Source organism: Dermacentor andersoni, chromosome 8 (assembly GCF_023375885.2).
Source record: "Dermacentor andersoni chromosome 8, qqDerAnde1_hic_scaffold, whole genome shotgun sequence".
NCBI lineage: Eukaryota > Metazoa > Arthropoda > Arachnida > Ixodida > Ixodidae > Dermacentor > Dermacentor andersoni.
In genome coordinates, this window is record NC_092821.1 from 132,257,429 (window position 1) to 132,270,615 (window position 13,187).

The 13,187-nt window shown below is 43.7% G+C and overlaps 1 protein-coding gene across 1 annotated transcript in view; it reads right to left on the bottom strand.

The window, feature by feature from the left end:
• LOC129383402 (uncharacterized) overlaps nucleotides 1-11,421 on the bottom strand; it is a 67,400-nt gene extending 55,979 nt beyond the window's left edge. The window contains exons 1-3 of the mRNA XM_055067963.1: nucleotides 11,169-11,421; nucleotides 6,230-6,339; nucleotides 2,618-2,765 (exon numbers count right to left, since the gene is read on the bottom strand). Of these exons, the coding sequence (XP_054923938.1) occupies nucleotides 2,618-2,765; nucleotides 6,230-6,339; nucleotides 11,169-11,195 (285 nt within the window). The 5' untranslated portion in view covers nucleotides 11,196-11,421. The remainder of the gene's footprint in view (nucleotides 1-2,617; nucleotides 2,766-6,229; nucleotides 6,340-11,168) is intronic.
• Between the last annotated feature and the right edge of the window lie 1,766 nt (nucleotides 11,422-13,187).

Consider the following 13,187-nt stretch of genomic DNA (forward strand, 5'->3'; position numbering starts at 1 on the left):
CATCTCTGACTAGTGACGTCACTGTACCTGGCCTTACTGCTGCAGGATGTCAGCAAACTTAGGTCCGCGTTATGACGTCACGGTAACCTGCATGAGGCCAAGGCTGGACTCACGAACTCTTTCGACGACAGAAATTTGTGTTGTAAAGGCACTGACATTTCTGCAGGGGGGGGGGGGGGGGGATCCATTTTCTTGGCGCCGAGATTGAATGCGATTCAATCGTGACGACAGCAATTTTTACCCCCCCCCCCCCTCCGCGCCTGCGTTACGTTACGTCATGTTTCAAGAAGTCGAGCTCTGGCGTGACTGCTGAAAACTTTGCCATCGCGAGGAGATTAACTATTACAATATTGTTTCTGTTGAGGTGTGTTGGCTGCCTTGTTGATCAGTGGCCAGTGATTAGACCCAACAAAAGGAAAATTGGAAATATTAACGTCTTGAAAGGGCACAGTAGGCTGCGGGCGAGGACGTGGTGGAAAGCTCCGTATCTATTTTGACTACACGTGCTTATTTACTGCAGGCCCAAAGCGTGGTACGCAGGGTTTCTTGAATTTAACTTCCGTCATAATGTGGCAGCCACAACCGATAGTCGAACTCGAGACCTCGTGCTCGGAATCCGCGCACCAGAGCAGCGGACACGCCGAACCCACGTAGCATGCGGCTTTGTGCTGCGGAGCTCCATATCGCGGCTTCGATCCCGGCCACGGTGGCCGTTTTCTTTTTCTTCTTTCGACGTAGACGAGATTTGAAAAATAAAGGAATAAAGCTCGTTTGCGTAGATTTAAGTGCTCGGTATATATATATATATATGTATATATAATCAGGAACATAAAATCGTACCGGAGTTCTCCCCTACGGCGTGCATTATATTTAGACAGTAAAACACCGGGACGTAAAACATCGGAATTCATTTTAGTTCTTGAAATCGCGGCAGGCGCTTAGTGGGCACACAATAGGAGTACACCTTTCGTTCATATTTCAATTTATGTTCGGCGAGTTTTTATTTAGGGAGTCGCTTTCACGTGCAATATTCTCCTTCAAGTCTATGGCAAGGACACAAGCACTTAGCCCTTCTTTTTTTGTCAGAAGTGTTAAGTAACCTAACACGCAACCTCGCATCCGGAAGAAATTGCGGCACAACCTATCTCCCGATGAATGTCGACGGTAATTAGTTAGCATTTTATCAATGTAGCGACACAACATATTGCACACCATCGAAACGAGCTATGTGTGAGGCATATACACCAGGAGGACTCCTCTTTCGCGCTTCCCTAAGAACAACCGGCGCCACCTGGCACCGCCGCCGTAGTGAAGCCTGCGCTTGGCCTCCGAGATTCATGGCGCGCCGGTGCCTTGCGAATGCTGTTAAACGCGTCATGCGGCAGCCTAAAACCCCTTAAACTTCGTAAAGTAGTGCCACGCTTTAAAGAATGCCGCCTCCTCCTCGCGCGCTCTGGCCGAGGCCGACGCCGCGTCGCTATTGGCCTAATAGCATCACGTGGGCCCTCGCGCCGTGCATCAGTGCCATTTTTGCTCTAGAAGCGTCTACGGAGTGGCGATGAGCGCATGTTGGCGCCGTTGCTACGCTCGAGCAGTGTAGGCAGCGCCACGGTCTAGGAGAGAGCGTGAAAGAGAGGAGAAATGAGGAGGAGTGAAGGCGGAGGAGGAGAGTGTCACTACTTTACGAAGTTTGAGGGGCTTTACGGCAGCCCGGCTCCTCTCTCGCACTTCTTTCTGGACACGTTGCGCCGTCTGGTGGCACCGCCGAGAAGTGCGCGCTTGACCTCTGAGACGAGAGGCGTGGCGCCCCGGTGCCTGCGAACACTGAGAATTGTTTCCCTGTTTGCCGCACACTCAGTGGCACATACTCGTTGACTCAAGTTGAGGAGAGTTTCATTGAAGGGCGACGCATACCCAATGCGTTCACGGCGCGGCTCGCTAAAACTCTGGCGTGAAAGGCGTTCTTTGAAAAGCGGCACACAATTAGTGCACTCCTGGCACCGCCTGCTAGTGAATCGCGTTGCTGCCCTTGAGGAACCCTAGCGACGTGGGTTCGCTTACGTTCAGCAACGGAGGTTCTAAAGGATACCTTTCGTAATTGTGCAGCGGCACATTTCAAAGCTGGCGTCAAAGACGTTCATTGAAGAGCGGCACGCAAACCACGGGCACATAGCTAGTGACCCAAGTTGCCATCAAAAACGTTCGTCGAAGACCAGCACTGATCGAGTACGTGGCCCATGCACAGTGCTCCAAGCCGGCGTCGCAGAGACCCTTCGAATAGGGACGCCTACTCACACCCGCATATCGAAGAGCGGCACGATTGTCACGCACGGCCAGCTACTCAGTGAGCCAAGTTGGCCCGACGGTTGGTTTCGAACCCTGATACCTCAGCACAGCAGCCTAATGCGCTACCCGTTCGACCACCGAACTACCTAGTGACTCAGGAAGGCGGGAAAACGGTTGGGTAGAAACTTGAGATGCTAATATACAAGCAAACGAACAAGCCTATAAACAGATAGATAACCACCGCAAAGTTGGCGAAGTACCCTGAACATGCGAACGCATTAAAACTGAATACGGTTGCATCACGCCCATAGTTTACCTAATATTTACTTACAATTGAGTGACCGAAAGGCAGCGGCTGCTTAGTCATCGTGTTTGGGTCTTGCAGGAACTGTGGGACTAATATTCTGCAGTTGTCATCCTGGTCATCAAAGATTGTCTCATGTGCAAACGAAAGAAATATATCCGGGACGAAAATATCTCTGTAACAAAAATAGAAGACACGGACTCATCAGACGTTAGTGAATTACTGTGCTAAGCTGAACCGCAGCGTAGTGCGAATAAGTACTGCTTTGTCACTACAAGTGTAGTAATTTTAACCATTATACAAAGGCATTTCATTTGTAAAAATGCGTGATTCCATGAAAATTTATAGTTTTCTATGTTTTTTAACGAGGCGCAGTACGCCAGCGTTTCTTTATGACGCGCTATTATGCGGATTATCTGCGTATTATAACTGCGAAAGGTTGGAAAGCTGGGCGAGCTGGTACGGTAATATATCTTTGGTTTGTAGCGCGAAGAGACACAGAGGAAGAATTAGAAGCAGGCAGAATCAGCGCTAACTCTCAGCTAAACATTTATTGAAACAATCAACATATATAAGTGACTGCAATAACCTAAGCAAACCATGTGATGTTTCTTTGCTTAGGTTTTCGCAATCTCATATATGTCGATCGTTTCAATAAAGATTTAGTTGAGAGTTAGCGCTCGTCCTGTCTGCTTCTAGTGTTCGTTGGTGTCCCTTCGCGCGACAAATTAAAAATATATTGTCACTTCATTTGGCCGACGAATCATCACTGCTTTCGCGCTATATAGCCATAGTAGCACTTGCGCCAATAAACTTCATCAGTAATCATCAAGCAGCTCTGCTATACAATGTACCTATTCACTGGACCTAGCAAGTCATACAACCCAACAAAGGCTCACGTAAGCAATGCTCAAAATTGGTCTCGCCTTGAACGCAACTGCTCATTCTTGTTACTCTACGACCCTGCAAGCGAGCGAATTCACCCAAAGAATTATCGTCAACATGCGTAGGATGCATGACGGTATACGCGTGGCCGTGAAGTTGCAAATATCTATGGCGTTACATTGAACAAGGATGTGTTGTAAGCAGCGGCGATCTTGGACGAAACCATGATCTTACGGTATACCCCCGATACCTAGCTCATGACTTCTTAGCTTAGTAACAAATAAAGGGAGAATAGAGAAGAGGAGAGTGGGGACATCACTACCTGAAACATCCAGCAACGGCGATTAATTACGGTTAACGCAAGAAATAGCGAAAACCTGGGGGAGTGATACGATGATGGCGATGACCTAATGTCATGACGATGGATGAGAAAATTTACGGCAGCATTGCGTGGTCGCTAATGGAGATAACCCGGGCGCCTAGTAAAACACGTTGTTGGGCTAGCTGGTGCATTGCATTTAAGAAAAACCCAGCCAGAAAAAACGTAAACAGGAAACGTACAAGAAGGCAGGAAAGAGGCTGGCCTACCAACTGTTGATTCGACAGAACGTACTGCTAACATTTCCATCACTGGGCTTAGGCAAAGATAGATGTGAGATCCCTTGGAAGATAGAAGGTGCATGCGGCCTTTGGAATTTACTGCTGTTTTTCTTCGCGGTCGGTTGCGATAAGCCGATTGTGCGATGACCATGCGACAGAGTGCCTTTATACATTATAGCCCCCCTTTCTGGAATAAAAAGTTGGTAGTCCAGCCTATTTCCTGTCTTCTTGTGTGTTTCCTGTGTGCGTCTTCTTTTGGCTGGCTCTTTCTTTAAAAAATTGGGGCGCCCTTCTTCGCACAGCCCTTGCCACTCCCGGGCATACTCATTGTGAGCTTTCAGTGCAATCCCTCCCTCTCCAGAAGCAGCTCGTGCAAAAGAAAAATAATAACAACAATAACTATGCACCGGTTGTGTCGTTTATGGAGAGGTCATGCGAAGGCACAAACACCTTGTAAATTAATTTTCTGACAGCCGGTGGAGCATATCTTATGTAGCTATGCAATGGTAAGGCAGCCATGGCGAGCCAGTGTGGTAGGTACGCCCACACTTTGATAGGCTATGAAATTTACGAATACTTCATGAATTAGAAATGCGAAGAATAATGAATAACGATGCGTTGTTAACGTTGTTATATGATGTTATACGAGGGGACCCAACAAAATAGGGCGTATAGTATTATGACAGGACCCCTCACCGTAGTGAGTGCCTAACATTCCACGTTTAGATCGCATTTTGCCATACCTCTGTTGTTGGCCCCCTTTTCTGCATTTTTAAAAGTGTTAGCGTTGTGCTCGTCTTTTTCGTCGCCTGTGCATCATCTCCAGTTGAGTTCATCACTTAACCAAGCAGTGCTTAGCTCAAGATTAAGCTTAGCAAATGAAAGCAACTCGCGCACTTTAAGTGATCTTGTGGCATGCAGTTAGTTAGATTTGTGATAGAACCTTTGCAGAACCCTTGGAGCACTTTTAATAATTCTATGTCAGTACCAAACTTATATTTATTGTTTTATTTGCTCACGTGACCATGTATGTCCCTTGAAGAGCCCTTAGTAAAGGCGGTAACATATTACGCGGAGCAGGAAAAAAATCTATCAAATAAAAAGGTAAGGAATGTTATACATACAAAATTTACAAACGGAGTTATATTACACTGAAACACAATTGAACATGATCCGGCGTATAGCACATTAAAAAAAATTAATATTAAATTACGGGGTTTTATGTGCCAAAACCACTTTCTGATTATGAGGCACGCCGTATATACTAGAGGAATCCGGAAATTTGGACCACCTGGGGATCTTTAACAGGCACCTAGATCTAAGTACACGGGTGTTTTCGCATTTAGCCTCCATCGAAATGCGGCCGCCGTGGCCGGGATTCGATCCCACGACCTCGTGCTCAGCAGCCCGACATATAGCACATTCAGGTCATTGCGAAATGTGTAGGCGTTTAGGCACGGATGCTATGTAGTCCGGAATATCGTTAAATTAAAAATTAAATTTTCGTATCTTACGCGCCAAAGTGACGATATAATTCTGAGATACGTCGTAGTGGGGGCTCCGGAATAATTTTGACCGCCTGCGGTTCTCTAACATTCACTAAATGCACGCTACGTGGGGCATTTGCGCATTTCGCCCCGATTCAAGTGTGGCCTCAGTGATCGGGGATACGATCTTGCACTCTCGGGCTTAGCGGCACAACGCCAGCACGGAGGGTGAAGATCCTCCCTATGCGCGAGTTAACGGAGTTAAGTTAAATGCTTGCGTTTGCCCGTGTATGCGCACGAAACTAAGCCTACTGTGAAGGCGTCATGATCGTGCATTCATACTGGTGGATTATGCGCCAGAGTAACCTGTTGGTGTAAACCTACCGGAAAGCAGCAAGAGACCTGATGTAAATACCTGTATGTGTGAGAGATAACTCCTAAGATATAACTTTTCTTTTTAGATATGAAAATATGTTTGCCGATTCGATGTACTGAGGCAAGTTAACTCGAATATTTCTATTCGTCTTGCGAATTTCAATTCGCTCCACCCCCAGGTATGCCCCGCTATGGGCCGAAAAACCAATGTTGTTACCTCGTTTCAGCCCCACAAAGCAATTCCCTTCACTGCACCTCACACCCCAAAGTGTTATTGGAATGGACGACTTACTTTAGGTATTGAATTAGGTAGCCACAAACCTCGCTGGACTTGCCGTACAGTGCGATAGCCATGATGCCCAGTGGAACTTTGTTCGCCTTCGTCACAAACTCCTTCAACTTCTGAAAATTCACAGGATTAGAGCGCGTAAGAGAACATCGGTACTTCTTATACCTGGTCTTACGTATGACTAGACTATTAGCTCTACGCAATGCAAGAATGTCCGTGGAAAGTCGTCGAACTTCAAAAGACTTGCGCCACGTACGTCCATGTTCCTTATGTTCGTCCACTATAGTTCCGTCAGTGTAACACTAAGTGCAATACAGTAGTGAACGTCCACCAACTAGCCCCATTCACTGCTTCAAAAGACTGATTTTCATCCCCTGCCTCGTTCCTCAAAAAAGCTGCGCTCTTCACATCATGCGCTGAGCCGCCTATCCTGTCACCAGTGGCGTAGCCAGAAATTTCGTTCGGGGGGAGGGGGGGGGGCTCATGTTGCAGCTCGGCCTCCTCCTTAAGAGGAAGCTTTAGCTCGGGCTCAACTCCGACGCGGCCTATTCAGATACATGTAAAACGCAAAAACGTTTTTCTGAGATAACCCCTGGACCGATTTTAATGAAGTTTGTTGCATTTGAGAGAGAAAGTTAAATTCTAGTGGCTGTTGGAAGCGGAATTTCGATTTAGGTCATGGATCTTGTTAAAATAATTTTCATAAATTCGGAAGTTCGAAAAAGAATAGAAGAACGAAGTTTACAAATTCATAACTCTGCATCAAAAACAGATATCACGGTTCTGTAAACGGCATACATTAGATCATTGAAAGCGGACAAATTTGATATGTCATTTTATGTCTTACATGAATTTGTTACGTTGTTTACAAAGGTTCTGCAAAAGGTGTATTTCCATATGACTAGATTTTTTTTAGATTCATGTATAGCATATCAATTTTGTCCGCTTTAGATGCACTATTAGATGCAATTCAAAGAATTTTATTATCGTTTTTCGTTTTAGAGTTACAGAGTTGTAAACTTCATAGTTTCTTTTTTTGAAAATTTGCAATATTTGTCAAATTTTAATAAAAAATTAAGGACCTAAATCAAAAATTCGAAACCAACAGTCACTAGATTTTAAGTTTTTCTTTTAAAAGCAACAAACCTCGTCAAATTTGGTGCAGTGGTTGCCGAGAAAGACGAATTCTCCTTTTACATGTATTTAGATAGGAGCACCCGAGCTAAAGCTTCCTCTTAAGAGGAAGCTTTAGCTCGGGTGCTGCTATTTAAATACATGTAAAAGGGTAATTCGTTTTTCCTCGCAACAACTGCACCACATTTGACGATGTTTGTTGAATATAAAAGAAAAACTTAAATTCTAGTGAGTGTTGGTTTCGAATTTTTTATTTAGGTCCTTAATTTTTTATTAAAATTTGACAAATATCGCAAATTTTCAAAAAAAGAAACTATGAAGTTTACAACTCTGTAACTCTAAAACGAAAAACGATAATAAAATTCTTTGAATTGCATCTAATAGTACATCTACAGCGGCCAAAATAGATATGTTAAACATGAATCTCGAAGAAAATTTGTATTATGGAAATACGACTTTTGCAGAACCCTTGTACACAACGTAACCAATTCACGCAAGATACAAATTGACACACCAAATTTGTCCGCATTGACTTTCCTAATAGTTGCCGTTTACAGAACCGAGATATCTGTTCTGGGTACATAGCTATTATTTTGTAGACGTCGTGCTTCTATTTTTTCGAAATTTCAAATTTTTCAAAATATTTTATGCAAAATTCAGGCCGTAAATCGAGATTCCGTTTCCAACAGACGCTATAATTTACCTTCTCTCTCAAATGCAAGAAATTTTATTAAAAACGATTAGCAGGATTATCTCAGAAAAGCGTTTCTGCGTTTTACATGTATTTGAATAGGCCGCGTCGGATTGGGCCCCAGCTAAAGCTTCCTCTTAAACAATGTCGAGGGATCAAATACATGAATAATAACTGCATTACCATTGTCAAAAATGCTGTAAACGAATTCTTGAAGGCTACGCACTGTCCAAACAAGTAGAATGTGTATTTCTTCATGAAGGAATATTCTCGTATGTGCCAAAAATTGTGCCCAAAGTAACTGATATCAATGCTTCCATGTTTTTGTCTATTTAATAAGTAAAGAAAATATCACACGAACTTTAGAACTATATCAGTTCGAAACCAGGAAAGCAGCGCATGCCGCTGATATGAAAAATGAAAAGGCCATGAAATGAACAAGTTGAGGACAAATATGTTAATGAAACTTAGTCATTAAAGAACCGTGTTTACATTCTTGTATATATGTAATGGCCAGTGAAATATCTCCATGACGCTGTCATTTCTTCCGATGTATTACGCAGGAGCAGCTGTCACCGTTCGTGAATCGTGAGTAATTGCACCGAAATTATAGTCGCAACAGAGAGCACGTATAAAAAGCAGGAGTTCTGCAAGCTATACGAGGGCGAGTCAAATAAATGTGAGCCAATGCGAATATATGTCAAACGGGGTATCTTATTAAAAAGTAGTCTCCATGAGAATTTAGACATTTGCCCCATCGACTAACGAGTCGCGTGATTCCCGTCTCATGAAATTCCTTAGGTTGCTGCTTCAAAAAGTCTGTAACTGACTATTTCACGTCACCGTCCGGCACGAATCTAGTTAAATTGAGCTGTTTTTCGGTTGCCCCAAAATGTGGAAGTTGGAAGGGGACAGGTCTGAGCTGTATGACGGATGTTGCAGGGTTTCCCACTTGAACTTTGCCAGTTTTGTATTAACCACGTCAGCGACGTGGGGACGGGCATTGTCGTGGAACAAGATGGCCCAATTCGTCAATTTTCCACGTAGCTTGTTCTTGATTGCGACACGCAGTGGTTCCGGCGTTTCACAATATCGGAAACAATTGATAGTCTCTCAAGATTGAGCAAATTCTATCAGTAATGGCCCTGACGATCGAAATAAAAGTCAACACCACCTTTCCGGTGAAAATGACGGCCTTTGCGTTCGTTGGCCGTGGTAAATTCGAATGTTTCCACTGTAAGCTTTGCCGTCGTGTTTCAGACTTGTAGTAGTGGCACCATGGTTCGTCCCCGATCACAATAGCAAACAAGAAATCGTCATCCTCATTGTGATACCGGATCAGATTAGTCAAAGCAGCGCCAAACTTCTCCGTCTTCTGGCGGTGGATCAAAATCTTGGGCATCAATTGCGCACACAAGAGCCGATAACCGAGGTGCCCATGAATTATGGCGTGAACCGAGCCGTGACTGATTTTCACACGCTCTGCCAGTTCATCGATGCTTGTCCTCCATTCTTGTCTCATCAGCTCATCAACCTTTGAAATTGTGCGGGATGTGATTGCACGATGGCTTTGGCCCGGTCTTGGAATGTCTTTGCAACTTTCCCATTCTTCTTTGAACCGTTTGCTCCCACGCTTTACAGTGACCAATGAAATGCAATGTTCAACGTACACGGCACCCGTACGGCGATTAATTTCTTTTTGGGAAACACCTTTACAGGTTAAATGCATGACTAGCTTAAGAAATATGGACGATTGCTATAAATGACAGTGACGAAACTATAATATCTAATAACATTAAGAATATAATAATAATATTTATTTCCACAAGAGAGGCTAACCATGAGCGGCGTGCGAGGCTCAGCAGAAAGCTGAAAAACCCTACGGCAAGTGCGCCTGCCGTGGGCCTACGCTCCTGCAGTATGGATAGCGCGTATTGATACGGTCTTCTTGTTACAAGTATATATATATATATATATATACATATATATATACACACACACATTCACAGCACACGCATGGCGATGGACGAACCAGGCTAGCGCTAAGATTGAATTTCCTGCGGCAATTTCCATTCCACGTTCAGTAATCACACAGATCATTTGCCGCTTCGTTCAGGGGCAGGCGCGGGCTTTCGGAATGGTGCTTGTTGTTGCGTTTGGTGCAAGAATATGGCTAGGAGCAGGCACCGCATATGCGCTATCACGAGCAATATACACACATCATTTCTCCAGAAGCTGACGCCGAGCACGGGTAGCGCGAGGATTTGTAGGGCTGACACGACGACATCGGGGCAGTCGAACTCCGAATACTACATATGCAGTGAGGGTAGATATATGAACTTGTCTATAGGTCATCTTGTAGATTGTTGTAGCGCAGGCAGAACGAAGCGGTCATAGAAGGCAGATGAGACAACATACAGCGCTGAACCATAGAATAAAGGGCTGAACCACCTGTGAACAGCTGTTACAGCTGTTTACGTGCGCCATGTCACACTGAACTTCAGAAACCACCGTCGCGCACTCCAACACAAATCCTAGCTAACACGTTTTTAAATTACTAAACGTGCATATTATTTGCTCCTAATCATGAAAAGTCAATAATATTATAATTTAAACGTTTTATTCTTTACAAAAAAAGAATTATGCTGCGTCTGCCATGAAACCTGGCAGTAAGCAACCCTGGGCGTCACACCAGTCGCATTGTTGAAATCGCAATCATGTAAAATGGGCCCTCTAAATATCTCATTGCGACTGCACCAATTTTCGTTGTCCCAGTCGCAGCATGTGAAACAGCCGTGAGGCGTTCGTGCAAAATCCCTCACAATAAAAAAAAATTGCCCTCCTGAACCGATTTTGTAGGATTCGCTCACCTCCTCTTTTATTAATAGCAACACATCTGGAATGACATGAATTTGAAGTCACCAACGATTTTATCGTAAGATTTTTTTTTTTTTTGTAACCACGCGGCGCTGTCATTTTGTTGCATGTCCATTTCCCATTGAAACAAAAGGCGAGCTCCTGAGCTGTGCACGACGGATCACTTTTCCGCACCTAAAAGCTCCGTAAGTTAGCAATAAATGGCTGAAATGTCTCTATACTAGTCCCCCATATACTCACCTTCATGTTCTCAAGCTGACGTTTCATTTCGTCTTCGTTTAGATTCCGTTCCGTGATATCCAATAAAGCGAAGTTGGCATTCGCAGGTTCCACTAGAGTCCACAAGTTATTTGCACCGGCACTTGTTCCAATATCGGTTAGAAAATCTTCGAAACCTCTGGAAAAAAAATTGGAAATGAAGGTAGGATGGGGGAAGGGGGGTGGAGCCGATTTAGAAATACCGCTCGAGCAGGTATGGTTTAAAGTTGGCCTACCTTATCCCTACTTCCTTCTGACAAATACGCAAAAGCTTGCACTGCAAAGAAACTAGGCTAAATTTCTTTCAACGAAAAACTTGGTTTGGTGAGCCAATGACACACCCAAGACTTTTTTTTACCAACTCGTCTGCTTTTTAGGTGACCATTCCCTTCATACCTTGAGTTATGATTTAATTACAATTATTATTGCATTCGTCACATCAGCCGGTAAAGAAAGGCCTGTCACAAAGAACTGAAGTTACACCTGTCTTCTGGCACCTGACTTGGCCCATTACCCGGAAATTTCGAACTATCATCACAGCGCACAATGCGTTTCTCTTCCCACGACACCCATTACGTCATCGTGATAAACTGCCGCTCATCTGTTGTAAGCATTTTGGGTAAGCTAGGAGTCTAACTACTTCTTCAACGGGATTATTATCTCCCGTATGTTGTACATGAAAGAAAGAAAAAAATTTATGATACCACGCGCAGTGGAAATATATATAGTTCGGAGCGTTTTTCAGTGGCTATGCAGCATTGTTTGCTTTTAGTGTATGTGTGCTCCAGCACTCAGACTGTAACAGTAAATAGATGATTGATTGATTGATTGATTGATTGATTGATTGATTGATTGATTGATTGATTGATTGATTGATTGATTGATTGATTGATTGATCTTCAATTGCATTTACTGTCCACCTAAGTACGCTACTGTTCATGAGTGGGCCGACAGACAAAGAACTTTAATGTGGGCCGACAGAAGCAGGGCATAAATACCGGACTGGGCGAACAATAAAACACCCATGACCTGTTACGAGTATTTTTGTTCATATAAGTCAGCCGTAATTTTCCCGACCCTCCAAGGTACTCGAATTGAGCGATACGTAGGAAGCAGTAGTCTCATTGCACTTGTTCATGCATACACGCGAAGCTGCGTGATTTCACATTTTTCAACCTGTAAGGAGAGCGTTCTCTATATAAATATGAAGTACCCTTTGCACACGTAAGCGTTTTTGTATTTTTCCCCTGCGGTTTTATGGCTGTTTATGTAGGCTGTTGGCTTAGACCACGAAGAACTGTTATAGAGCATCTGTGGCAGATAGCGTGATTATAGTAATTGAGCTTGATTACTCAAAGAGGCGGCAATTACTTGAACGAGAAATCAAAATGCATAAAGAATTAATGAAATAGATCACAAATTTTGTTTTTTAATCAATTATGTTGCAGCACATATTGCAGCTAACGAATTTCATCCGCTGAGTTCACAAGACTCGGAATGAATGGATGCGTCTTGAGAACTTCTTGAAAGTTTCGATGATTATATGAATGAATGAATGAATGAATGAATGAATGAATGAATGAATGAATGAATGAATTACCATAGTATGTGACGAAGTGCATGCGCTTTGCAGTTACTTCTGTGCTTCGATCCATTTAACGGAAGATGGCACAACAAGCAAGTGGAAAAATAGCGCATTTTTCGCCCCCAAGTGTCACGGCGCATATCTTGAAACCCGTGCGATCGTTAGAATTCGTCCTCAGCGAATACGCCCTGCGAACACACCTGCTAAAACGGGTAGATTGAAACACGTGCCGCGATGATGAATAATTAAAAATTAATTAAATAGGTGCTGTTAATTATCTCATTATGCATATTGACTTTTGCGGGAGTAATACCAGCCACTGCAGGCAATTACGCTATCTGCCACAAGGAATTTCAAACAAATATGTATGGCCCGAAAGGAAAGCACTCCGCATTAATTTACCTAATCTTCGTACC